The 27,618-nt window shown below is 41.0% G+C and overlaps 3 protein-coding genes across 5 annotated transcripts in view; 1 reads left to right on the top strand and 2 right to left on the bottom strand.

Annotated features, from left to right (window-relative positions):
- LOC146584477 (rap1 GTPase-activating protein 1-like) overlaps positions 1 to 6,951 on the top strand; it is a 56,107-nt gene extending 49,156 nt beyond the window's left edge. For both annotated transcript variants that reach the window (XM_085324507.1, XM_085324506.1), the window contains 2 exons: positions 3,558 to 3,620; positions 5,526 to 6,951. In XM_085324507.1, coding sequence (XP_085180633.1) covers positions 3,558 to 3,620; positions 5,526 to 5,547 — 85 coding nt within the window. In that variant the 3' untranslated portion in view covers positions 5,548 to 6,951. The remainder of the gene's footprint in view (positions 1 to 3,557; positions 3,621 to 5,525) is intronic.
- GSTK1 (glutathione S-transferase kappa 1) lies at positions 6,538 to 12,504 on the bottom strand. Of its 2 annotated transcripts, XM_085324508.1 has the most exons (8): positions 12,399 to 12,501; positions 11,624 to 11,705; positions 10,685 to 10,813; positions 10,234 to 10,334; positions 9,775 to 9,810; positions 8,782 to 8,898; positions 8,201 to 8,294; positions 6,538 to 6,949 (listed from the first exon to the last, which is right to left on the bottom strand). In XM_085324508.1, the coding sequence occupies exons 1-8, from the start codon at positions 12,468 to 12,470 to the stop codon at positions 6,900 to 6,902; spliced, it is 681 nt and encodes a 226-aa protein (XP_085180634.1). In that variant the 5' UTR covers positions 12,471 to 12,501; the 3' UTR covers positions 6,538 to 6,899. The 2 variants fall into 2 exon arrangements, with proteins under 2 accessions (XP_085180634.1, XP_085180635.1); XM_085324509.1 differs by lacking the exon at positions 8,201 to 8,294 and having other exon boundaries at positions 12,399 to 12,504.
- Positions 12,505 to 15,057: 2,553 nt separating this feature from the next.
- LOC146584475 (olfactory receptor 2A5-like) lies at positions 15,058 to 15,722 on the bottom strand. The gene is given in 2 exon segments (XM_085324676.1): positions 15,058 to 15,365; positions 15,368 to 15,722. Coding segments are annotated over 2 exon segments (663 nt in total).
- Positions 15,723 to 27,618: the final 11,896 nt, after the last annotated feature.

The raw sequence follows: 27,618 nt of genomic DNA, 5'->3' as shown, positions 1-27,618 counted from the left end.
GAGTTGTTGATACTGCAGGGGAAGAAGGCAGCCATACCTTAGGCTATAATCAGGAAATAGGGAGCTGTACACTGAGCCTGCCTGTCTTGAGGGAGAGAGATAAAGGTGTTATATGGGGTGATATAAAGATGCAGCATATCAGGAACCTTTATGGTAGAAAACAGCTAAAGAGTTACTACTAAGAAGCAGAAGTTGGGAATGAGTTTCCTCAGTCTTGTGTTAAAGGCCAAGGAGAAAGAGTTCAGTGCCATCACTTCTTGAGCAGCAGTGATAAATACTAAAAGACCAGGAAGTCCAACATTGTGAAAGGTCTCTTTTTGAAGGGATTGAGAATTGCCACCATGCAAGTGTTATCTACATGGTGTCTGCTGGAGTGAGAATTTTCACTGTATCGCCAGGGCATTGTTCAGGGTGCCATTTCCACAGGTCTGGGATTGTCCTATGGGAGAGCAGGCCACAGCCCCATCACAAACATGTGAGCTTTATCTACTCTTCTAGCCACAACACTGAGACCAAGCACATATGAGTGATTTTTCCTGGAGAAAAGTGGACAGGTTGTGTCTACTTGTAACAGAGAAATACCAATGGGAGCAGAAAACTAATCTAAATGCAAACTAACTTTTTTTGCTTGYGTGTCTAAAGTTGTCTAATGTCATCAGTAAGTGTATTAACCTCCTTCTTGACCTTGTGGGTGATGTTGGTTTCCCTTGCCTTCCATTTCTCCCAGAGCGCTCCCAGGCACTGGGATGGTTGTGAGTGACACATACATAAAGCAGTGATGTTTTCACCTACAATTATGCCTCTGCTGCTATAGCCCATAGTTTAATCCAGCTGTGATCTTTCCACAAATCAACCTACCACTGTTACCTACCTACCTAACATAAAGCACAGTGGGATTAACCTCACTGATCCACTCTGGACTTTTTACTGTATTGGCTTGAGTTCTCTCTCCTGTTTCTCTCTAACTGCCTGTACAATATTTTCTTTTCTGCATTCCTTTTGTTTCCAGAAAATAGTGCCAGATAGTCCATAGTCAATGGCAGTGGTCTGACACTGACAGATCAAAACTTTCACTGGTTTCTCAGTATCTTGGCATTGTGAAGCAGCTGCACAGCTGCACCATTGCATGATTAGTAATGTAGTGCTTTATCATATGTATCYATAGGTTTTCCATGCAGAGATGTTTTCTTAAAAGGTGTATATGAAGATATATGAAGATGTATATGAAGATATGCAAACAAACGTGTAGATTTGTACTTAGGCTTCTGACTTTTGCCAGGAGAGCTGTGGTTAAAGGGAATAAACATTGCAGATATTTTTCTAACTAAATGGAATCAACTCACCTAATCAGGAGACCATAGAGAAGTAGTCTTGAGTGCCATTTGTAGATTGCAGTAGTAAGACTTGGCGATCTCACCATCTGCAACTTTTGGAATGTTTCTCTGGCAATAGATGAAGGGGGAGAAAGGAAGGAAAAAAGGGTCATTGTGTGTGTGAGGTACATGTGGTAGCAGTGTTGAGCCTTTCTGAGGATACATTGGGGCCTTTTCTAGGAATTCTGACAATGAGGAGGATACCCCCTCCCCATTGGCTCCTCCACCTGTTTCAAAAAGTTATCATCAATGCTCTGCAGGAGCCTCCTGGACTGTTTGTGCCTAGCTGAGTTGTCTTTCCAGCAGATATCAGGGTGGTTGAAGTGTCCAATCAGAACCAGGGCCTGTGATCATGAGGCTACTTCCAGTTGTCAAAGTTTTTCTGTAGACCGCATCATTGACTTCCTCTTCCTGATCAGGTGGCCTGTAGTGAACACCCACAACAGTGTCACCCATGTCAGCCTGCCCTTTAATCCTCACCTGTAAGTTCTCCACTCATTCTTCATCCACCCCTAGACAGAGCTCGATACATTCCAGTTGCCCTCTCACATAAAGAGCAACTCCACCACCTCGCTTTCCTGGCCTGTCTTTCCTAAAAAGCACATAGCCAACTGTGATGACATTCCAGTCGTGCGAAGTATTGCTCGCAGTGATTTACCAGTTTTGTTCTTCATTTCCTCCGAGTTTTGAATTATGTCATGAAGCTAGGAGTGAGGGAAAGTCTACGTTTGAAATACTGCTGAAAGACTTCATCTTATCTATCCCCTAACAAACACTGGTATGATCATGCAATGTTCAAAAAGAAGAAGTTCCTTTCAAGAACATCTTGGCTCACCCTCTTACTGCAGGAATCCCTTATTAACTAAATTTTACAGCCTCCTTAGTTTTCCTGATTGAATGGGGGATAGCTGTACCATTAAATTCATTCTTACTTGCTTCTTCTGCACATTCAACAGTAACAGCTCTTCAACTTCACCTCTCTCCACATTTCTCTCTTTGATTTGAAGAAAAGAGTAATAATACAGATTTACTGTTGCATTACAGCTATGCATGCAACTCCTAGAAATGATCTAATTTATAAAATGATAATATTTAATACTTTTAAACCACCTTTAGTACTTAGGATGGAGAGTCACCTAAGAATAAACCAGAACCGTGCAATGAAGAGGACTGTTATCTGAAGAACATCATACTAATTTCTTGTGGAATGTGCATGGTGAAAACAAGCAGATTATTACAGAAAACTAAAGAATGGTTTTACGTTTTGAAGTCTGCAGTATGTTTCATCCCTGTTTCTACCACAGTGTTGACAGGTGATGTTAGGCAAATTCCTTAAGCCCTGAGCTAGATGTGAGAGTCTTGGGAGAGGGAACAGAGTGAGGAGAGGGAAGAGAAATAGTGTGAGATCATAAGGTTAATTCAGCTTGATAAAGTAAATTCATAAGGATTCGCATTGCATATAAATAGCCAGTAATGGCCTTTCTTAGCTTAATTACATGTTACAGCAGGAAACTGCTGTATTATTTTAACCTAAGTTTTGTGTGTAACAGTAGACTGATAAAGAAATTGAAGAAGGGACTGATGGAAATGTTTGGAGAGTTGGAGAATGCTTTTATTAATTGTTAGACAGCTATAGCTTCTTTAGATAGAAGGCTGTAGCAGARCAGCTGTGGAATTGAAACATGGTCTGGAACTAGTGGCCAAATTCAGTAATTTTTAGTATTAAATGAAAGATAGGTAGTCATTTTCTTTGTGTTTCAGGTTGGAAAGATAAGGAGCTCGAGATAGCATTATTTGAGTTGGGTATGGATAAACTACATTGTCTGTAACATTTACTGTAACTGGATAAGCCACTGTTGGGATCAAAACAGCTATTATTTGTGCTGCTCCTGCAGTAATCTTCTGATTATCTCTTCATTGTTTTCCGCTTGCTTCCTTCCAGGAAGCAGATTGCTTCCTTCCAGCAGTGTTATTGGCTGCATCAAAAAAGGAAAAGGCAGCAAAGCAAATGCTCAGCACCATAGTCCAAAAAGTGATTTAATACAGTATCTTTCCTTCTCATTTGCACAGAGATAAGGACAGGAGAGAAAGAGAGGTACTTAATTTAGGAAGCTTTGCTGCTAAGGGTTCAAAGCATAAGAAAGTGCTTGCAGGGGAAGGTTAAATAACTGCCTTCTTCTGCAGGTCTCCATTTTGTGCTGTGTGTGAAAACCCTCATCGCTGGAGGATTGTTTCAGTGCATACTGGGTAAGAAGCACAAGTAACTGACATAGAATTGTGGGCTAGTGGTTCAGAGTGGAAGCAGGCTTCTGGCCCATCATTAAAAGAACACTTAAACTTCACAGTAAATACAGTTAATCTTATTCCTTCTCCCCCAAATGACTTTTCATGGCCAGCTGACTTTGGCCTGTTTAATCTGCCTAAACTCTGCCTTTCATTGTTGCCTGCTCCTTCTCAGTGAACGGTATTCCTTCTTGAGAGCTCTCTAGCTGCAGTAAATCTATACTCAGCTCTGCTCTCTTCTTTTTCTTCCATTGTTCTGTTTCCTTTACTCAGATGCCATCACTGTGTTCTCTATACCTATCCTCTGCTTCCTGTTGTTTTGGCTTTTTAGTATAACACTTTCTTTCTTGCTCATTTTCTGACTTTGTGCGTATTTCTACACTTGGCATGCTTCCAGTCTTGCATTGGTGGGACCTAATTCTCTGGGTCAGTTGCACAACTTTTCCAGGAAGGGAGTGGGACTGTATCTACCTGCTGTAGAGGTCTGCAACAGGACAAAGGGGAACACAGTCTGCAAAGTTTGTTCCCTAGATTCTAAGTCCAGTTTTGCCTGCATCTTTGCGTTTCTTTAAACTCAAAAATTCCTCTCCCTGCCCACTATTCTCTCTGGCTTGACAGCTTGACAGCATGCAAAACAGCATGCTACCTTGATGTAAGTGATGTAAGGCTCTCAGGAATYAGTTTGCTATTAGGTAGATAGAGGAGGTATCATTTTTTTGGAAGACATTAGACTGTATCCTAAACAGCTGCCAGTTCCTTCTAGTGCATGGCACTTACCTCTGTGCCTGGTAAAAGAAGACACAACTGATTAGGTCCTTAATGGTTTTTCAAATAATGCTCAGCCATCTGGTGACATTCAGAGCTGTGAGATAAACAGTTGGATTCCTCATATAGTGCTTGCCTTTGGTGTTCCAGTAGACTGACATTGCCAGATCAGAAAGGGAAGCCAGTTAAGGAAGCTAGCAGTCAGTGCTGAGACAACTTAAATGCCTGCTATGCCGAAGATATGCATTGAGAATGATAGGATAGCAGCCAGCTAGCACTCCCATGGGTAATCAGCAAGGTCTCTGCCAAGAGCTTGTGCTCTTAATCAGTACTCTGCTGTAACACAGGAGTAAGGTTACCTAAAGAAGAAACAGAATTAGCTCAAATCTGTCTCCCAAACAGGCAAGTTTTGCTGGCACTAAATACACAGTTTTAAGTTATGAGCTTAGCAGCAATGTGCATGTTCACCAGCAGAACTGCAAAGACTGTCATCACTTAACAGCGGTCATCACAGATAATAAGCAATTTAAGGAAAGAAGCTAATTTTGATTTTGTTATTATTTTAGTACCTAAGGCATTGAGTGTTTTCATTCCTCCTGATTTCAGATGGGTCTGAGGGCCTTGAAGACCATTTTGAGAAGTATGTATCAGTCTGCATAATCCATCCCAGTTGGGCCATCTGCCATTAACAAGTTCTGTCACAAAGGGAAATACTTTTCAGTCAAGCTGATTCAGAGAATGAAGTTTCATGAGATCCTGGTTTTGACTATGAGGTTAATTTGTTTTTTTGCACTTTGCTCACGTTCATACCGCAGTTCATTACCTCCACAAATGTATTTTCCAAACATTTCTGAGACTGTGGTCATAGGGGTGATCTGGCTAAAAATGTTATCTCAGTTTTTATCACAGCCTCAGAATCAGTCTTGAGGCTCAATTTGAGTTGCAGCAAATTTCAGGGAAAATAGTCAAAAAATTCTTGACATGACTTAAAGGGATTCAAATAAATTGTACTTATGGCATCCAAATACATACAACTTTCCTCTCATTCCAACTCCTAATTGAATTTAGCCTCTTATACCTCACAAAGATTTCCTTAAATTCCAGGCTGGATTTACCCAGAGACTAATGGATGCATTTGTGGAAGAGAGAATGGAGTTCTCAAATTATAGGATATTTCAGCCTATAAAAGCAGAAAGGGATGTAAGGAACTGTTACAAGAACATGGAGAAAATAAATAGGTATTTTTTGCTGCTTTGTTCCAAGATTTGTTGTTCAATTGAGCAAGTGTGGAGATGCTTCACCTTGAAGTTGAGAAAGAAACAAAACAGGAATTCTAGATGCTGCTAGTCCTTCTCCTTTCTCCAGTGATGTGTCAAAGGCAGCCAGGAATCACTGAAAAATGAAGCCTCATACATATTTGTTGCAGTGTATTATTCCAATTCAACTAGTACTGAGCCAGGTTCAAGCTGTTTCAGTGTGAACTAACTGCTGTAGCCAGAAAGTGAAAAATTAAGCGTTTCGGTTTTACTTATATTGTTTGCTTATCTTTCTCCCTACGGACTAAATCCTCCTTACAAAGTCCACCATAGCCATATCCCAGAATCACCTTTGGATAGGCAGCAATTCGACCATCCTTGAGGAAGAAAACCACAGTCTATTTCCATTACCAACTAAATATACATGGTATTTGTCTGTGTCCTCCAAGGACATTACTGTAAACCTGGCATTAATAAAAGCCCCCATGCAAGGGCTGGGCCTGGTCCCTGAGAATGCATGGAGGTCACTTCAGATGTCAGTCGTTGCAGCGCAACATGTATAAACTACTCAGATTCTCCTTTGGGATTGATTTGTCCCTCTTACAGTTCTCTCTCTAGTGTCCCCTCCAATTGTCATGTTACAGAGGAAGCATAAATGCCTTATTCTGTGCTTGAAGTATCTATATAAATCTTAGACTTAAAAGGAGAACATGACCAAACTCTCTTAGGCTGTGTGTCTGTGTCTGTTTCTGAACATATGAATGTGCATCAAGATACAAGAAATCTCTACACAGTCAAGATCTCAGTGCTGTAACAACAGTTTATCCTCATGCTTTTAGAGTAACAGAAAGGAAAACTAATCAAAGAGGAAGAATGTTTAATCTGTAAGAAATCATTAATGTTCAACAAATCTGCTGAGAGAAAAGMAGCATACTGGTGTTTGTAAAGACCTAACCAGACAGGTATAATATTGGCAAACCTCAAGTTTCTTAGTTGGAGATGAGACTGGACACTAAAATTAATAGTTAAGGAAGAGAAATACATCTATGTATAAATTGTATACATTCAAATGATCAACAGAGATTGACATCTCTGGGATGTTCTGTAAGGAAAACTTTATATGCACACACACATGCATTTTTAATATATGTATATAAACATTTTTTATATATGTTTACACACACACACATATTTTTTTTTCTCCTTGTATTTTTTTCCCTTTTCACATCTTGGAGCTTGGAAGTGAAGGAACTGGTCCCAGCCATTTTTCTCCTGCAAGACAAACCAGCACAAAAGAGGAAGTTAAAATTTAATACACAGAAGTGATTGGGCAGTCACATTTTTGAAGCAGGATGACTGTTCTTACTCCTCTTTTGAAGGGTAACTACTGATGATGGGATATAGATTTTTATTGTGTTTGAAATTCTTCAGCCAATCTCCTAAATCCTTCTCTGTCCAGTCACAACTGGAGCTGTACAGAAGAATTTTTTTCCTCTGTCACTGATAAGAGATTCTGCAAGTCTGTCGCCCTGTAGATGAGGAGGCCAATTCTTTCTAGGATCCCTTTCTGAAGGGCTGAAGATGAAGAGGGGAAGAGTGGAAGGCTGAGGAGTAAGATAGAGGAACAAGAAGAAAATCTGTTTAAGTCCTTGCTCTGTTTGGAGTGGGGACTAGAAATTGAGTCATGACAATTCAGTTAGGATTAGTGACTCTGGTAGTGACTGATGGGGAGTGAATCTTCCTCACTCCTATCTTCATCAAGAATATTTTTGTAGACCCATCCAGAAAAGAAAATAAGCCTAAAAAAATCCCCCTTCTGTGAATCCTAAAACTAATTTTAATTTTCTGCTGAAACTTTTCAACAATGCATCAGAACTAGTTATGTTTGTAACTCTTTCTCATAGCTGCTTTCCTAGTCTGCAAGTGCTGTCAAATCTGAAATGAACTGTCAAATTCCCTCTAACTCAAGTAACAGTGGGTGACAGAGTTGTACTAGTTATCACAACCCATTCACATTCTCTTAAAAGATGAAAAATTTGGATTTTCTTAACAGAAGAATGAAAACAAGGACATAYGCATCCAAAAGGAAAGTCAATACAGGAACTGTACAGTTATATAATTATAATTATGAACTGGGGACTTATGATAATGTGCTTTTATTAAGAAGGAACAGAATTAAGTTGACAAAGCCACAAGTAGAGGATTATCAACCATAGTCTTAATCTGAGCCCAGATCTAATGCCCAGTAACAAATTGTTTATTTGAAAATAACATGTACAAAACAAAGCCTTAAAACATACCAATAGGAGTTCTCCACTCAAGCTACTACATGTCTAGAAGAGGACTACATCTTCGGTCACTACAACTGTGTGACATTCCATTCAATAGTTTTACCCCACAAGAAGGATATAAACATAAGTCAATATTTAAAAGACATTAAGATTGTTTCATTTAACTGTATTCCATATTTCATTAAATGAAGGAAAAAACTTGAAACAAAGTGAGGTTTTTAAGTACACTCACCTATAACGCTTCCTAGCAGCTCTAAACGATCAGAGCCAAAAAAGAGATGCTGTTCCCCATTAAAATGTGCCACAATAGCAGGCATCCCAAATGCCTATCAATGCCGTGGAGATGAAATAAAGAATGTTATAATGAAAGAAGTTTTTGTAGATACATGACCAATCCTCCAGAATAACAACCAAAAATACTGATTTTTTTCCTTCCTTTCCCCCTCTTCATTCTTAAAACACCAGTCTAATGTAGTCATCACACAGTAGAAGACTTTCCAAAGCCTTATGACTGAGCAAAACCCCAACCTACTAAACCCAAGTAGTGATAAATGGTGTCTCTTGGTACTGGCCCTGTAATGGGTAAGGCCTCCCATCCTTGTCATCCAACAGGAATGGGTAAGGGGGTCAACTTTTGATTCCCAAATTACAATACAATAAGTAATAATGAGTTAGCTTTCGCATGTTCAAAAAGCAAAAGAGACTAAGAGAAATGGTCTATTTACTGCTTTCTAATAATCACCCTCATCACCAGTATTCCTAACAGGGAAAGACTGCAGAGCAGTGATCCCAAACGGCACTAAAACATCTCACCCCGTATTTTATTGCATCCTCTGTTGTCTCTTTCAGACGGTTCTTCACTGCAGGGGATGAAACCATTTCAAGTAGCTTCTGGGCCTGCTCTGATGATAGCCCAGCCTGTTTTGCAACCTAAGAAGACATAGTTAAGACTATTCTAAGTATTTTAGTTTCTACTGTGGACTAATTAATTTAATTTTCAGTGTTGATCACTCAAAATCTATTACAAAAAAAATTAAAGGCACTCTGGAAGCACTTCTACAATTCTCTGGCTGCATTCCCAACCCATTTTTCATTTATCAGCTCCCAGACAGAAAGTAGATGGAATATAATATTTTAACTCTTCCAACCCCCAAATCTAGACTTTTTGCAGGAGTTCTTAAATATAAAAATTAAATAATGAGTTTAGCCTCCGTTCCAAGGAGTTATCACATAACTTAGTAAAAAAGGATTGTTCTGGGAAAAAAAAAAGTTTTACTGTACTAGTCTGCCAAAATAAAAATGGATAGTATGTATGACAAATGTAGCCACAGAGGAAATACAAATGATGCTCTATGAAAGAGACTAACTCTTAGAGGTTAAACAGTTGCTAGTGCTACTGCTGTACTTCTTTACCCTCGCCTGTGAGACTGTAACACCAGCAGTACAGGCATAAGATAAAGTGGCCAAAAGAAAAAGCTATATAATATATTGGGTCACTTTTAAGTTACAAATACCTGTTTTTAATAAAGTATCCCACAAAGAATGTTAACTTCCATGCGATTTATGTGAATGACATCCCCTCTTCCTTTTTAAAAAACTGTTTATTCAACATAGACCAGTAATTCTGGATATGCAGGTCTTTTTTCAGATTCTTATTTCTCAATTGCTTTTCCTTCAGTTAATACCCATATTTTCTGTTGCCAAAATGCAAACAAGTACTATTACTGATTCAGGCCACTAACAGAAATTTTTATCCTTCCATCCTTTAACAAACAAATGCAGAAGCACTAACAAGGAGACACTTACAGCCAATATACTTGCCGGCTGATTGATATCTTCACGCTGATGAAAGAAGAAAGTAATTAATTCAGTATTTATGAATAAAAGCTTGATTCTGGACTTGAAAGCAAATTTTCTAAGAAAACAGAAATAGAAAGATTAGTTGATCCTGCTGGAGAAACCTTCTTAGAAAAAATTTACATCACATAACCTAGAAATGTATTAAGTGCCTTCTGGCACAGGACTGCCTTCTGCCTTCACACAAGACTCACCATACATACCTAACAAGAGAAACTGCAAATTAAGCTGACTAGAAGTTAGTTCTTTTTCTCATAGTGGATCCCAAACCACTAACATCCTAAGTTTCCTGCCATGACTTCATTAAAACACATTTCCTTTCTCTTGTTTATACTGCACATTTGCATGAAGTAGGGCTGGAGCGCAGACAGACAAAGGAACAAGAAGCTGGCTTTGTAGGAGACTGACCTGTGACCAAAAACGTATCCAGAACTCTCTAGATATGGGTTCCACAAACTGTGGTTGTGTCATATCAATGGCTGTGATAAAGCGCATGGCACCAAGACTGCCTGGGATTGGTGAGAAGACAGAGAAACATACTGAAACAATGCACGGGATCAGCAAAAATGGATGAAGTCTGCAGAAATGCTACTTAAACAAAGTGTGATCTTCTCTGCAATGGGTCCTGAAAAGGTAGAGCTTATGTTGATTCACAGTATCTTCTATGCTAGTATTACTCACAAGCATATCTGCCCAGTTCAGAAGTTACCTTTATGATTAAAAATGCACAGATTTCATAGTGCTCACAAATACAGGAAGAAGCCCACCTTCACCTTCATCTTTATTCTCATGGAGAGTTTGAACCAGAAGCACTACAGATGAAACATACATCACCAGCTGAACTGCATTTCTTACTTACCTTTACTGAGAATACGTTGGAAGTCATCTGCTGAAATTTGTACAGGGACTTGGTAATACTTTCCCATCCTTTTTATATCCTTCAGTAAATATTCAGCACGCTTTGGCAACATTGCTGGGGGCTTGTTACCTTTCAAAGAAAGGTTCTGTGATAAGCAGGAGATTTCAGTTTTATTATTATAACAACATTGGACAAAACAACACTGGACAGATTAGACCTTTCTCAAACATATGCAAACATAAGACCGCAATTTCATATAGTTTTAGTGAAATGTGCAGATTTCCAAAGTTAATGCTATGGTTTGAACATAATTTATTTTGGTTTTGCAATGTTCAGATAAACAATTAGCAGAATCAGTTTTAACTAAGGTACAAAGTTCAGGTACTAAAGTACAATCCAGGCAGGAATTTATGTTGATTCAGACAGATGCTTCTAAGTCTCTAGGCTTATTTACACATGTTTGTGTGTAATTAGACTTGTTAATTTTCTGATTTATGAGTTGTAAATCTCAGTGAGTCAGCTGTTGTAACAGGGTCACATACGCTATGTTATGACATACTTTGATCCCTCCTATACTGAAAGTGTTCCATAAATTAATTTTGGTTTGAACCTAACAAAAAACTTCTAGAAAAACATCACATATCAAATTATTATTATCCTATTTTAGAACTGAGGAACTGCAGCATGGACAGTATGTGCTGCAAATAGTATGAGAATTAGAGGCAGTATAGTTTTAACGGTGTCATATTCCTTGTTGCTGATTTCTCAACCACTGCTTAACTACACAATCCTATAGTTAATTTGTTGTTAGTGCCAAGACTGCATTTAAAGCTGGCTTTGCAGGACCTGCACTCAGTAGGATCCACTGAGAGCTCTCGCACAGCAGTATCCTACTAGAGAAGTACTTCCCTGTAGAGTTGACCTCTCCATGATGCCTACCAGTTGCCTGCATTATGCCACCAAGAAAAGCTGGACGAAAACGCAGGTTAATGTTCCAGATGTGCTGGTATCGGCAGAGTACCTGCAACAAAGAAAAGTAAGGACAGATGGATAGTCTGAGATGTCTGTAGAGCTGCATGCAACCAGGAAATAAGCTAAGGCATGAAATGGACACTGCAAATAAAACCCTTTATTATCTTACTGGTAATAGCACTAAAACTCCTTTTCTGGAGCCTGCCACTGAAATCTGATCTCAGAAAACTGAAAGGACCACACTTAAGACTATGTAATTCTGAGCAGGAGCAAAATAAGCAAAAGATCAGGCTCATGAGAGGACAATTACATTTGTTAAACATTAAAATATTCTCTAAAGCAAAACGCTCAGCAATAAATACCAGATAAGCACGCACCAGGCTGCCATTTAACTGAGTTATGCTTCCTTGTTGTCCCTGGCTTTCAGCACGTGAGGAAGACACCGAAAGACGTCACAAGCGGGTTAAAAATATCTAAACAAGATGAAGTCTAAATATATGTAGAGAAAAGCGCTAGATAAGGTGGCACTGGAGTCACGGCACCCCGAGTCTGCCGGAGAAGCTGCCCTTCAACCAGCTCCTGAAGGAGAGCCGCAGGAAGCGGCTGCACACGCCCGGACCGGCCCCAGCGCCCGCAGCGAGAGCGGCAGCGCGGCCGCGGAAGAGGAGCGAGTGGCAGGGGACAGCAGAGCGCCCCGCCAACATGCCCCCCTCCGCCCACCTCGTAGCGCCGAGCCCCTCACCTCGAAGCCGAGCCAGGAGTACGGCGACACCACATCGTAGAAGAGCTCCACGAGCGTGCGCGGCGCCGCCATTGCCCCAGCCGCCGCGCCCCCGCCTGAAGAGTGGGCGCCACCTCCACCGCTGCCGCCTCCTCTCCGGGCGCGACCCCGCCCCGGACTCTGGCTGTGTTTCTTCCTCCCTTCCCTTCCCTTAGCTTCCCAGATTTGATAAGAATGTTCCTTTCTGGTAAATAAAACTTCAGAGAAGAGTGGTAATCAGTAAGCCAGGGCAAATGTTCTACAGACATGGTACACACTTCAGCAGCTCCTGGGCAGTGCCTTGTGCAGTCCTGGTGGTGCATGCTCAGAACGGTCTGTTATGGTGGTGGTTATTATTAAAGGAGGTATGTGTCCCATCCCCCAAGGCCTATTCTTTTCTTCCCTTAGGAAGGTTGTTTCAGGAAACTGGAATTTCATCTCTGCCCTTTGCATTATGCTTGCTTACTCTCCTTAGATAAGGTGTTGGTAGTGTTTCTCTGAAATTTTTGTCCTTTCTCCATGCTCGTTCTACCTCACCAGAGGTAGTTCAGAGCATTCCTTTTGGCAGACTGTGCACAATCACATCTTGAACCACTTAGCTGATACAGATGTTTGCTAAGGATTATTCTGGTGCGATGGGCCTTTCCTTTGTTGGCTGGATACAAACACAGGAGAGGATAGGGTACTGGAAAAGGCTGAAACAGTGACCTTGGAGGGAAGTATGAGACTTAAATAGGTGTGCTTCTGACAGTTTATCGGTGTGGAAATAACTTGCTCTTTTCTTGTTTCTGCTGTATTCTGAAAAAAAAAGAAGATTTTAACTATGTTTTTGAAAATTAACCACATCTTGTCCTGTCATCTATTTCTCATTACACTGAAGTGATTCCACAAGCCAGGAAATCTTAGTTACCCACAAAGGTTGAAAGGGGCAGCTTGATTTTCCTTCTCTGCAAAACTTAGGAACTTCCTCTTGAAAGTGACTTCATATCATTAGTAATCCAGAAGATAAAAAAAAAAAATAAAAAGCAAATAAAGTCTTGTCAGAAAAGAGAGATTATTACTTCCTTTCTAATGATATGCTGCAATTTGGGAATTAAACTGTTCTTTCTGCTCATGCAAGGGGAGTTTACAAAAGTATAAAGGAGCAAGTATATTGGAAAAGATCAAGATCAAGGTGTTGAAAAGAAAATTAACACATGGAAAAGAATATTAAAAGGTGCTCCTGCAAGGGGAACTTCAACATGAACAGGCAATGGACTCTTGGGTTGTTCAGTTTGCAATTCCATGCATAAAGGGTAGGAGTGAAATAAAAGATTCACTTTCTCTACTTTCTTAAATTCCTAAGAATAAACTCAGTAAAGTTACTGTAATACATTAAGTAGATTAATTAAGCTCCTTTTACTACTAATATTAGAAATTAGTGCTATCATTAAATTATTGGAAGGAAAGTTTCCTCTCCCTCCTGGAGCCTGTCTCTGAGATGGAATTAGTCCTTTTTTTTCCATTTTCTTCCCCTTTCTTTCTCAAGATAAGGTGGAGTTTGCCATGGCCATTGATAAACATGCTTTCTAGAGTGTGAGGATCCGGACTGTTCTCTCTAAAAGAAGGAGATTTCAGTTCTGACCATGCAGTGCAATTGGAGAAGGACTTTCTGGAAATACACCTTTTTTCAGGGGGCTAGATTCATCTCAGTGTCCTCCAAAGCACTGGCAGATGTAGGGTGAGTTCCTGCTTCCTGATTGCCGTGCAGGGCTATACAGGAAACTCTGCTTGTACTCATGGGTAGATTTCTTCCAAAAAGTGGACAGCTAACCCTCTTAGATACTGAGTTTTCCAACGCAGTTACTTCCTTCCTGAAGGCTGGCGCTATATATGCTTCGCGAGGCTTCTTGAACATATCTAGCACATAGGTCCTTGCACATGGCTTGTGCTTTATGCTTCACCCTGATACACTATCCTGACAAAAACAGTCCCAATCCGTTGGCATCAGTCCTATTAATCATTATCCTAAATATTAGGTAGATTTTTAGTAAAAGTTCTGCATTGGAATAGGCATTAGGATTTGAAACCAAAAGGTTAAAAGTTAAAATGTAAATTAAGTAGTACTTAGTAGCAAAACACTTACCTGCTTGGTCTGACATCTAGAACTCAAAATTCAGTTCTTGAGATGTTTGAAGAACTCAGGGAATTTATATCATGTCTGACTTTTAAATGCTCCTTAAATTAAAAACTTACTCCTTTCTCTCTTCTTTGTAGATTTTCTAGTTCAGCTGCTTACAAATGCTGTTTCAGTGGCTAATATCCTGGGCATGTTTTTAAAGCATTCCACACTTGAATACTTTCTTATGAAATACAACAAACTCCCATTTTGAGTCTACCTCGCTCAGATTGTTATGATCCTTTGTATCACTTTCACTATAGCTCCTTTCAGCTCCTTCTTCCTCAGACTGAATATCATGGGACTGAACAAAGAGATGATGATGCTATAGTAAAGAGAAACCATTTTGTCCTGATCTGGTTTACAGCTAGACCCAGGTCTCATGTGCATGAACATTGCACTACTGTGAGATAGTAAGACCATTGTAAGGTCTGAGGCACAGATCGAAAATCCTTTGAGATGTACCACAGCAGTAGGAATCCTTCAGATGGCCACAAGAATTTGGATGTAGGAGATCAGGATCAAGCAAAAAGGGCAAAGAAGAATAAGAATGCCAGTAACAAACACAGTAATTTCATTCATGTGGGTGTCAGCACAAATGAGTTTAAGGAGTGCCAGGATATCACAGTAGAAGTGATTAATCACATTTGGGCCACAGAACGGCACCTGCAAGGTCTAAACAGTATGGATCATAGCAAGAAGAAAGCCACATATCCAAGCTGCTGTTGCCAGCCCTATGCAAATTTTATGATTCATGTTCAGAGTGTAGGACAGTGGATGACATATTGCTGATCATATGCCATGACTGCTAATAAAATACATTCAGTAATGCCTAAGGCCAGAAAGAGGTTCATTTGAAAACTACACCCAGCAACAGAAATAATTCTCTTAGGATTCGAGAGGTTGGGCAGCATTTTAGGGACAGTGCTAGATATGTAGCAGATATCTACAAATGAGAAGTGTTTCAAGAAGAAATACGTAAATGTGTGGAGCTGGCAGTCCAGCCAGGTTAGTACCAGTATGATCATATTTCCCACCAGAGCAAGGGTGTAGATGACAGTAAACAGCCCAAACAGTAGAAGCTGCACTTCTGAGCTACTGGAGAGACCCAGGAGAGGGAATTCAGTCACAGAGATTTGGTTCTCCATCTTTGCTTTTTGCTACTTTTTCTAAAATGGTAGAAAAAAATGTCATGTAAACTGCATTACCATGTCAAATGTGAAGATGAATTTAAGAGAGGGGCTACCATGAGTTTCCATGGAAGTATTCCCCAAATATTCTTTGCCAATTAGAACAAGCCAAACTGAGCATATATAGCAGTATAAATACAACATCATTATATGTTAGTGATGGAAGAAACAGAAAAAAACTTAAAGCTTCTGCATACACAGATCCTATAAAAAAGTGCTAGGGCTAACAAATGTTCTATCAAAATCATTGAAAAGTGTAATTTAAGATCACAAACAATAATTTATCCTCTGTTATTAAACTAAGTCTTGTAGCTTTAAAAGTAAGACATTTGTATGAGAATATCAGCTTTAATATAGAGAAAAATTTCTAAATGACAAGTATTATTACTTGGAATTGATAATTAAGAGAAAAGTGAAAGCAATCCACTGCTGAGTCCTAGTATAGTGTTTATTTTCTCTTTAGATCTTGTTTTTTTTGAAGATAAAGTGAAAAAGGATACATGCAGATAATAATCCAGCCGTCACAACTGAATTTTGATTCAGACAAAACAGTAATCTCAGTTAGTACAAATTTTGCTACTTGAAGGGCTCAAAAGCCTGCCCTGTAATATGAATGGAGATGAAAGATGTTAAAAATATTGAAGTTCTTGTATTTTATTGTTTGAGTCATCATTAGTTGATCTAAAATTGGAGAATAACATTCTCTTTCAAAAAAATGAAAGAATCTTATCATTATTCTTCCATTGTTTATCCTGAGGATATTCAGAAGACATCAAATCAGATGGTTTATTAACCTGCTCACGTGCAGCAGCATCATATCCATCAAATGAAACAACTCATTTAACTTAGAGCTTAGATTTAATTTCATGCTATGAGATGAAAAATAGAACATGCCTAAGTAGAATACTATATTGTGTAAAGACTAAAACACAAATATGGCAATTATCATGATATTAAGGAAAATTAAAGATAACACCTCATCATATTACCTACTGCTTGAAGAGAAACTATTTCTCCTCCATTAAATAGCACCACAGAACTATGAAAATTTGTCAAATTCATTATTTTTATTTCAAATCAGTACTGCATTTCTAGACAAGTATATTGGAGATGTGACTCCAATATGACAATGCTTAGGCCCTTAACCAATTGAGTTGTAGGAATATTTCTCTAATGTCACTGTAGAGACAAATAATGTTGAAAAAACTTAATCTCTGTAGAATTTTGAAATCCTATAGGATTTTAAACAATAATCTGAAGTATAAATATCCTGTTAATTTATTTATGTCTCAGGAATCTGGTCCTTAATAAACTTAACAAAATAGCACTGAGATTCACTCTTTATAACCTGGAGAGTTTGAATATGCATTGGAGAAGAAACTCGTAATCTTTTCTTGGAATGTTGTTAAGAAACTTTTCAACAAATATTTGAAAGAAAAGATCTCAAACTGTTTAAGATCCAGTAGATCTCCGATTTGACTCACGCACCTCAATAAAGGTGCAATGGTGATGTAAGGTACAAAGAAACCATGACCATGTGCTTCTGCATCTGGGATGACCATTAAGGAACAGTTCTGAACAGCAAAAAAATAATTATGGATCTTTATTCTAACTTCTCAGAGCAGGAAACCTTCCAAAGAATTTTAGGTCCACTCTTCAATCAAGGTACAAAAGAAGTGCTCAGAGAAAAGAAAGCCGTAGCAAAAGAATTCCTCCACCTCTGAAAGAAAAGAACAACCCTAAAATAGTTGTTTGTATTAGTGTTTATAGTGAAGGAGCTTGGGAAAGTTTTATACTAGGATCTTCCTTTAATCTCTTTAACTGAAGAGTGATTTAAGGAGGTTATAGAACAAACAGATAAAATGAGCAGTAGCATGCTCCAAGGATGTTAGCCAAGTATCTTCAGGGGATTCAGGAATAAAATAGCTGAATAACTACCAGGGATGTGTGACCTCTCACTTAGCATCATGATTCCTGGAGAATGGAAGGTTGCTGCTGTGACACCAACTTTATAAAGTTTTTAAGAGTAACTATGAAACCACCAATAAATCTGGATAAAATGGGATCATCCAAATATGTAATTCTCAAGGGAAAAGAAAATCAAGGAATGAGATCTGCAGTCTTAATGATGAGAGGAAGGAGTCCAGATATAGGCTTTTATCGGTGCTGGTCTGTATGTGCCCCCTGTTGGGAAAGCAAGAAGGTGGAGTATTCAGCAAAGACACTGAAATTAAAGTAACTTTAATTTCTACTTTAAAGTGATTAAATTGGAAGATGTTACGGTATATACAGATGAGCCATTATACACAGAAGTCACTAAAATAGGATGATACTCACGCAGAAGTTCTGAAAAGAGGAAAGGTTTGAATTATCAACAGTAATTCAGTCTGTGACTTCTCACTGAAGCCTTTCTTAATACCTGAGTATTAGGCAGTGAGAAAAGTGGCACCAATTATTTAGAAGGATCTGGAGGAGAGCTGGCAAACTTCAGTTTGTCTGTCCCAGTAATGTCTATACAAGGCAAATTGGTAGACATGGTAATAAAAAGAATTAATGGATACCTGAATAAAAAGTCTATTTGGCTTCTCAAGAATTCTGCCTTATATTTTTTCAAGGGTCAGCAAAAATGTAGAGTAGGATGGGTGAAGGGATTTTATCAGCCACCTTCTCCAGAACCTGGAGATTCTTCCTTCTTGGCCGCTGGAGCCCAACCCAGAGACCTGGAGGTCACTCTTTCCATCCCAGGCTGATGACTGCATCTGCTGCTTTACTGTTTGCAGGTTCCACCAGTGATGAAGCTGAGTGTGTATCCCAGCAAGGCACACACGTACCCACACACAGAGGGCACTAACATGGCTGGATACACAGAAGCTGTGCTGCTTTTGACAACACCCACATATAGCACAACGAGAACTCAAAACGAAAGGATAGGTAGCCCAATCATGCTGCTCCTCTCTGGTTGATCAGGTATGTGGTTCACTAGTGAAAATATACACCCCCATACTCTGGATTCACAAGTTCAGGCACACTTTAGATGCCTCAGATATCAGCATGGGCCCTCAACCCATCCAAAATCCATGCCCTGGGTCTTTGGGCCTCTTTCCAGTATATGGATCCCTTCTTCCCTTCTATGTAGTCCAACTTGAACAGAGGCATGCACTCACCCTCTTATTTCACAAGCAGCTCCATTTCCATGGATCCCTTGAACACCAGCACAGATTCTCAGCTTGTCTAATATCTGTGCCTGGAATGTAGGCTCCATTAATCACCTCTGGATCAAAGTTAGAGTATTTTCAGACTCCTACTTGGCCAGTTAGTCCTACTTACCCCCTCCAGTTGCTCATATCCAAGATTCATATGCCCCTATGACCTGAAGTTCCTCCAGTTTTTGATGCTAAGACGCTTACTTGCTGTAATTGCTGGCACCACAAACACCTACAATCACAGAATCGGTAAGGTTGGAAGGGACTTCTGGAGATCATCTAGTCCAACCTCCCTACTCAAGCAAGGTCACCTAGAGCATGGTAGACAGGGTTGCATCCAGGCGGGCCTTGAGTATCTCCTGAGAAGGAGACTCCACAACCTCTCTGGGCAACCTGTTCCAGGGCTCTGTCACTCTCACTGTGAAGAAATTCCTCCTCACATTCAGGCGGAACTTCCTGTGCTTCAATTTCTGCCCATTGCCTCTTGTCCTGTCACATGGCACTACTGAAAAGAGTTTGTCTCCGTCCCCTTGACACCCTCCCTTCAGGTACTTGTACACACTGATAAGATCCCCCCTCAGCCTTCTCTTCCCCAGGCTAAACAGGCCCAGCTCTTGCAGCTGTTCCTCATGGGGCAGATGCTCCAGCCCTCTGATCATCTTTGTAGCCCTAAGCTGGACTCTCTGCAGTACCTCCATGTCTCTCTTGTAGTGGGGAGCCCAGAACTGGACACAGCACTTGAGATGAGGCCTCACCAGGGCTGAGTAGAGGGGCAGGATCACCTCCCTCGACCTGCTGGCAACACTCTTCCTAATGGACCCCAGGATACCTTTGGCTTTCTTGGCCACAAGGGCATATTGCTGGCTCTCTTTCAGCTTGTCATCCACCAGCACTCCCAGGTCCTTCTCTGCGGAGCTGCTCTCCAAAAGGTCAGCCCCTAACTTGTACTGGTGCCTAGGGTTATTTCTCCCCAGGTGCAGGACTCTGCACTTGCCCTGGTCGAACCTCATGAGGTTCCTCTCTGCCCAGCTCTCCCGGCTGTCCAGGTCTCTGTTAATGGCAGCACAGCCCTCAGCTGTATCAGCCACAGTGTGTAGGGAAAGAGTCAAAGGTTGGGAAAAGTGGGAATTGGGGAGGACCAAAGCAAAGAGATACAGAAAAAAGAAAGGATAAAGGGCCAGTTGCATGTAAGCAGTCACTGATCAGTACACTTGTCTGCAAACCCTGCACCTAAACATTACAGTCTATCCTATCTTACTAAATCCTTTCTTAATTATCTTTCTGTGTAATTTGACTCTGTTCTATGAGTGAGACAAGGTCTAGGGGCCAACAACTGGAGAGACACAAGTGAGTGAATGAAGTGCCCRTATTGGGAATCAGAATAAGCTACTTGGAGGAATTTCATGGGTTAAGGCCCTAGAAGGAAGAGGGGTCCAGGAGAACTGGCTAATATTCAAGTATCACTTCCTCCAAACTCAAGAGCAGTGCATCCCTATGAGTAAGAAGTGCAGCAAAGGGGGCAGGAGACCCGCATGGGTGAGCAAGGAGCTCCTGACAAAACTCAGACAGAAGAAGAAAGTACACAGAATGTGGAAGAGGGGACAGGCTACTTGGGAGAATTATAGGAATGCAGTCAGAGTATGTAGAGATGCTGCGAGGAAGGCTAAGGCCCAGTTGGAACTGGATCTTGCAAGGGATGTTAAGGACAACAAGAAGGGCTTCTTCAAATACATTAGCAGCCAGAGGAGGACTGCGGAAAATGTGGGCCCGCTACTGAATTGGAAAGGGGCCCTGGTGACAAAGGCTACAGAGAAAACAGGATTACTGAATGCCTTCTTTGCATCAGTCTTCACTGCTAAGGGCAGCCCTCAAGAATCCCAGAGCCTGGAGACAAGAGAGAAAGTCTGGAGAAAGGAAGACTTCTCCTTCGGTTGAGGAGGATAGGATTAGAGATCTGGGCAAGCTTGACATTCACAGATCCATGGACCCTGATAGGATGCACCCACGGGTACCAAGGGAGCTGGCGGATGTTGCTGCCAGGCTGCTCTCCATCATCTTTGAAAGGTCATGGAGAACTGGAGAGGTGCCTGAGAACTGGAAGAAAGCCAGTGTCACTCCAGTCTTCAAAAAGGGCAAGAAGGAGAATCTAGGAAATTACAGGCTGATTAGTCTCACCTCCAGCCCTGTGACGGAAAGGTGAAGGAACAGCTCATTCTGGAGGTCATCTCCAAGTATATAGAGGAAAAGGAGAGGATCAGGACTAGTCAGCATGGATTCACCAAGGGGAAATCATGCTTAACCAATCTGATAGCCTTCTATGATAGAATGACTGGCTGGGTAGATGAGGGGAAAGCAGTGGACGTTGTGTACCTTGACTTCAGCAAAGCTTTTGACACTGTCTCCCATAACATCCTCCTACATAACCTCAGGAAGTGTACATTAGACGAGTGGACACTGAGGTGGATTGAGAACTGGCTGAATGGCAGAGCCCCAAGGGTTGTTATCAGTGATGCAGAGTCTAGTTGGAGACCTGTGGCTACAGGAGTTCCCCAGGGCTCAGTACTGGGTCCCATCCTCATCAATGACCTGGATGAGGGGACAGAGTGTCTCCTCAACAAGTTTGCTGATGATACCAAGCTGGGGGGTATGGCTGATACAGCTGAGGGCTGTGCTGCCATTAACAGAGACCTGGACAGCCGGGAGAGCTGGGCAGAGAGGAACCTCATGAGGTTCGACCAGGGCAAGTGCAGAGTCCTGCACCTGGGGAGAAATAACCCTAGGCACCAGTACAAGTTGGGGGCTGACCTTTTGGAGAGCAGCTCCGCAGAGAAGGACCTGGGAGTGCTGGTGGATGACAAGCTGAAAGAGAGCCAGCAATATGCCCTTGTGGCCAAGAAAGCCAAAGATATCCTTGGGTCCATTAGGAAGAGTGTTGCCAGCAGGTCGAGGGAGGTGATCCTGCCCCTCTACTCAGCCCTGGTGAGGCCTCATCTCAAGTGCTGTGTCCAGTTCTGGGCTCCCCACTACAAGAGAGACATGGAGGTACTGCAGAGAGTCCAGCWTAGGGCTACAAAGATGATCAGAGGGCTGGAGCATCTGCCCCATGAGGAACAGCTGCAAGAGCTGGGCCTGCTTAGCCTGGGGAAGAGAAGGCTGAGGGGGGATCTTATCAGTGTGTACAAGTACCTGAAGGGAGGGTGTCAAGGGGACGGAGACAAACTCTTTTCAGTAGTGCCATGTGACAGGACAAGAGGCAATGGGCAGAAATTGAAGCACAGGAAGTTCCGCCTGAATGTGAGGAGGAATTTCTTCACAGTGAGAGTGACAGAGCCCTGGAACAGGTTGCCCAGAGAGGTTGTGGAGTCTCCTTCTCAGGAGATACTCAAGGCCCGCCTGGATGCAACCCTGTCTACCATGCTCTAGGTGACCTTGCTTGAGTAGGGAGGTTGGACTAGATGATCTCCAGAAGTCCCTTCCAACCTTACTGATTCTATGATGCTATGATTCTGTGATTGCTCAGTAAGTTTTACAGACACCTTCAAAAATCTATAATACTTGAGTTCTCTTGCTTCCTGCTGCTTATTAGTTACAAAGTTCAGGTTGGCCCTCTTCAAAGTTATGCCTGTAGTTTCTTAATGGCCGATCATCTAGTGACTGAAGAATTTAAATCTCGGCTCCCTTATCAGGTTTGTGTCTCTGTGATTTTGTTTCTCACTCTCCCTGTTACTTATTATTTATTCCCTTGAACTGAAAAGGTCCTTGGTCTGATAACCTTAATAAGACAGATGTTCTCACATTCTATAACCTTTGCATTCCCCCATTTGTATACTACCCCCTCTCTTCTATAGAGCCTTCTATGGCATCCCTTGCATGGGCTGCATGCATAGGGGCAGGAGCTTGTCTGTATGAAGTGTTTCCTGGACAGGGTGCAAGGAGCTGCAGTGTAATGTCGCATAGATGACCCAACAGGCATGACCCCTTTGAGGCAACACAGTGTGTGAGGTGCTCAAGACCAATAATGCCTCTGTAGGAGTAACAATCTGTATAGGCAAGTTCAGTTGTTTGGCTCTGATAGCAGCCTCTCTTTCATACCCAAAGTCATGGGATATTGATAGCTAGGTGGATTCTGTAGTTTTGATCCCTTTCCTGCAGATGTGAGTGAGCTTACTTCATGGCTGATTCTGCGCTCACTGCTAAGTTATGTCACAGCACTGAAGATCATGTTAAGTTTACTTCTTAGCTTCTCAGAATCAGTCTTAGCTCAGGACCATTTGTAATGTTAGTCCACATTACACATTCTTTCACAAATCTTAGGGCAATTGGTGGTCTTTTTTTCCTAGATAGGGTCAGCACTACGCTTTTCCCATACTTCTTCATTTACAGTAAGCCACTGTTCAGGCTTTGCTGGGAGTATTTATTAACATGTAGGAGTATGTTATGGCAACTGCTCCCATAGATTTCTCAGTCTAACCTAAAGAGCTGCTTCCATCATTTAATGGGTTGTAAATCAGAAATTGTGATTCAAGATGAATACATGCCTCTCAAATTACCTGTATTACTCAATCTTATACACCTCCTCTTCAAACCTGAAGGAAAGAGTCATTCACTGGTAACCCTTCCCCCCATCTTACCAGCAGTTTACATACTGAAAAAAAGGGGGAAATATTGCTGAAATTTACAATTCTATGAGTCAGTCGAGTTATTTCTCTTGAAGTTCTGGTTCTTCTAAGGATTACCTTGTAAAACAAATCAAGAAGGACCCAACAAGGCCATTAGTTATATTTCTGACTAAAGGATTTTCATACATGGTTACATGCTGATCTTCCTTCAGTACAAGGTTCTGTGTCTACTTGGAAAAGGTTAATGATGTAATCAGGTATATCTGTTATTCTTTTTCCTGTGCTCCCAAAGCTATATTGCCTGGAGCTTTGCAGGTATTTAAGTCATTCCAGCCTGGTTTACTGCAGGATGTTTTCTGGTCTCTGGGTAGTTACAGTACAATGAATGTAGAGTGATCAAGTGAACTGTACCCTAATTACATCTATTGAAAGCAGAGAGGTGGGAGTAAAGTGATACAAGTCTCATCCTTTCCTTCTCCTCAATATTTCATAGTGAGAAATCCCCTGACAAGCAGCAAGGGCCTGATCAGATTCTCATGATGATGTACAGGAGGGAAGTATCTTAGCTTCCTCTGGTAAACCTCAACATCTCTGTTGTTCAGTCCTCCACAATAGCTGATCTCAGTCTGTGGTGGTTCAGTGGCTAATTTAGAGAGGGTTCAGCACAGATTAAAACACAATTCCTGCTGCTATGGTAAATCGCAGAAGCACAGAACGGTGAGGTTGGAAGGGACCTCTGGAGATCATCTAGTCCAACCTCCCTACTCAAGCAAGGTCACCTAGAGCATGGTAGACAGGGTTGCATCCAGGCGGGCCTTGAGTATCTCCTGAGAAGGAGACTCCACAACCTCTCTGGGCAACCTGTTCCAGGGCTCTGTCACTCTCACTGTGAAGAAATTCCTCCTCACATTCAGGCGGAACTTCCTGTGCTTCAATTTCTGCCCATTGCCTCTTGTCCTGTCACATGGCACTACTGAAAAGAGTTTGTCCCCGTCCCCTTGACACCCTCCCTTCAGGTACTTGTACACACTGATAAGATCCCCCCTCAGCCTTCTCTTCCCCAGGCTAAACAGGCCCAGCTCTTGCAGCTGTTCCTCATAGGGCAGATGCTCCAGCCCTCTGATCATCTTTGTAGCCCTATGCTGGACTCTCTGCAGTACCTCCATGGAATCATAGAATCAGTAATGTCTCTCGTGTAGTGGGGAGCCCAGAACTGGGCACAGTACTCGAGATGAGGCCTCACCAGGGCTGAGTAGAGGGGCAGGATCACCTCCCTCGACCTGCTGGCAACACTTCCTAATGCAGCCCGGGATACCATTGGCCACGAGCCTTGTATCTCTGACTCTCTGCAGCAGGGTTGTGATGGTGATGTCTTAAAATGATTTCAACCTCCCTCCCTTGTGGTGACCCCCTTTCCAAAAAGTATTTCTGCTGTTACCTTTAATGCTCAAATTATTGAGGAGAAAGGACTTATGCTTTGGTATACTTAAACTGTAAACTGAGTCATCTTGTGCACCCATATTGCTGTCTTTCTTCAAGGGCAGAATATTTAAGGATGTCTAGGAGAGCCCCAGCTCTTTAGAAATTGCCTCTATTCCCTTGGATCAGGGTTTTTATCTGCGCATCCTCGGAAACACAGACTCTTTGCGAAGGTGAGAATTATACTGGCTGATCCTGGATTGTCCTGTCCCGCCAGCTCTTCTTTAGAAGCAAGATTGATGGGATTGTCTACTGATGGGAGGCATGAGGAGTTTATCATTCCAGTACACATAAATTATTTACGTTATTTACAAAGTTAAGTGTTGTTCAGGAGTAGGAGGTAAAGGAGGTATAGGGAGGGGTATGAGAGGACTGAAAGGAAATAAAGCAAATAAAGCAAAACAAGGTAAGGTTAAAATTTGTACCTTTTGTTCTTCTCTTTAGTTCATCATTTTTTTCTTCAGTACGTCAAATTTTGCTACCTTGTTCCACAAGGTTTGAATCTTTCTCTAAGTTGAGGTCAATTCTTCACAGTGGTGTGTTTCTCTTTTATACTTTAATTTTTCACATGTTTGAAGGTTCGATTTGTGGACACCTTGGCCTTAGCCTGATTCTCTCAGGTTTCTTACCTCTCTCTATATATACTGCTCTATAGCCAATATAGCTTGTTGATTTAATACTTTGAAGTGATCTATTACTTACAGGAGGGCTGGTACATACTCTTGTAAGCGTCTGTTTTCCACAAGGTACAGATCCCACCTACCTGTTTCCCTCTGTCTGTATCTGTTAGCCTGCCTGTCAAGTCTTACTGATACTGCTGGAGAAGCACCCAGCAAGTCTTCTTTTCTCAGAGGCTTAGTTCCTATGACAGGTCCTCCTGTGATGTAAGTTTAATCAGGGAAGAAGTACACAACTCCTGCCTGGAGTTAGATGTCCAAGTGGTTGCTTTACCTTAGGCTTTCTTCTAACCAAGTACCTCACCTCTGTTAGACTTGGCTTTCTTTTTGAATTTCTTCCTCACTGCTTTCAGCCTACATCAAAAAGAATAATATCAGACAAGCTGAAACATCCTATGCATTACAGAACAACAAATACTCCTGCACTCTCAAAACATCCCATGTGGAAACTCCATATAGTGCTCCATCAAGACATACACAGAAGTGTAGGTTTGCCAGGCTACTAAGTAATATAAAGCAGTATTTAGTTCATCCCAGTGCCACCTCTTCTGCCTTAATCTTTGGTACAAGATTATGAAGTGTCCTAATACTGGGCTAATGAAGTTAGTGAGTTCCTTCCAGAGAGGATTTGCTTGTCTATTTTTTTCTGCTGTTTGGGATGAACTCACATTTCTTTCTGTATTATAATGACTAGAGCAACTGTTGTTTTTACATATAAGTGAGAGTCTTATCTAGATTATTGTGAATCTCACAAGTATTGCTCCTTGACACACCTTTATGTTGGAATGTGCTAGGCAAATACTCAGCAACCTAGATTTCTATGAGAACCTCTGATCAGTCTACCTGGTTCCCAAAATATATCAAATCCTTGTTGAAGGTTCAGCCCTTCTCTTTAAGATAATTAGGTGGGCTGAATGAGGGACATAAAATAACATTAGATCACATTCTTAAATAAGTCAGAAACTTTGTTAAGGAAGTGGAAGGATAGGGCTCAGATTTTGAGGGATAAAAGGAGGACAAGACAGGTGACAGATTGCAAGGGAGTCTTTTTGTTTCAAGATCTGAGACAAATTTCATTAGGAGTCAAGAATCGTTAAGACTTCACCTTCTATTCTACCGACATGTGGGCTTTTTCATTTTGCTTTCATGTGATTTTTAAAAAATGACTTACAGGTATGACCACCACCTGCCATATGTGGAATCAAATTAAACTTTCACTTACTGTATGACTCCTGTGACACTGGGAGACAATAAACCATTGTGATATAGACAGAGAAAAGAGAAGAGAAGCTTTTCCCTCCAATCAAATCTGTGATTCACCTGTATGTAATTCATATGACAGACCTGTATTTGAAGTGAGGACAAGCATATTTTTGTTGAATTTCTCATTTCACAAAATACTATCTAGAACATTAATGCAAGCCCTCACATTCTGTGTGACAAGCAACAATACTGAGAAGAAGAAATTTAACTTTGGTGATTTTCTTTCAGTTAAATCTCCATTTCTAATAATCTCCAAAAAGTTTCTCCATGTGTTTTAGAGGAAAAACAGAGATTTGGGAACAGATCTTTAAACATTTCATGAGGAAATATGGTAAGTTGAAATATTAACTCAGTAGGAAAAAAAACCAATGAAAATATTTAGAAATAAAAATCAGAAACTATCCAGGCAGACTTGGCAATAAGAAATTAGAAGAGAAATAAGAAGAGGTTTTCTTAACAGTCAAACCTATGTTTCTTCTAAGTATGTAATCCCTCTCCTGAAAAAAAAAAAAGAAGTAGGTAAACTAATACTAAGTGAGGTTGCTCTGGTTTTGCTAGTACCTGATTAGCATTTTATAGACAGAGATATATTTCAAAAAGAGTTCAATGCTGT

The sequence above is a fragment of the Rhea americana genome, unplaced genomic scaffold (assembly GCF_003343005.1).
Source record: "Rhea americana isolate MKP2758 unplaced genomic scaffold, rheAme1 scaffold_92, whole genome shotgun sequence".
Taxonomy (NCBI): domain Eukaryota; kingdom Metazoa; phylum Chordata; class Aves; order Rheiformes; family Rheidae; genus Rhea; species Rhea americana.
Note: the sequence above shows the minus strand (reverse complement) of the source record. Positions and strands in the feature narration are given on the sequence as shown.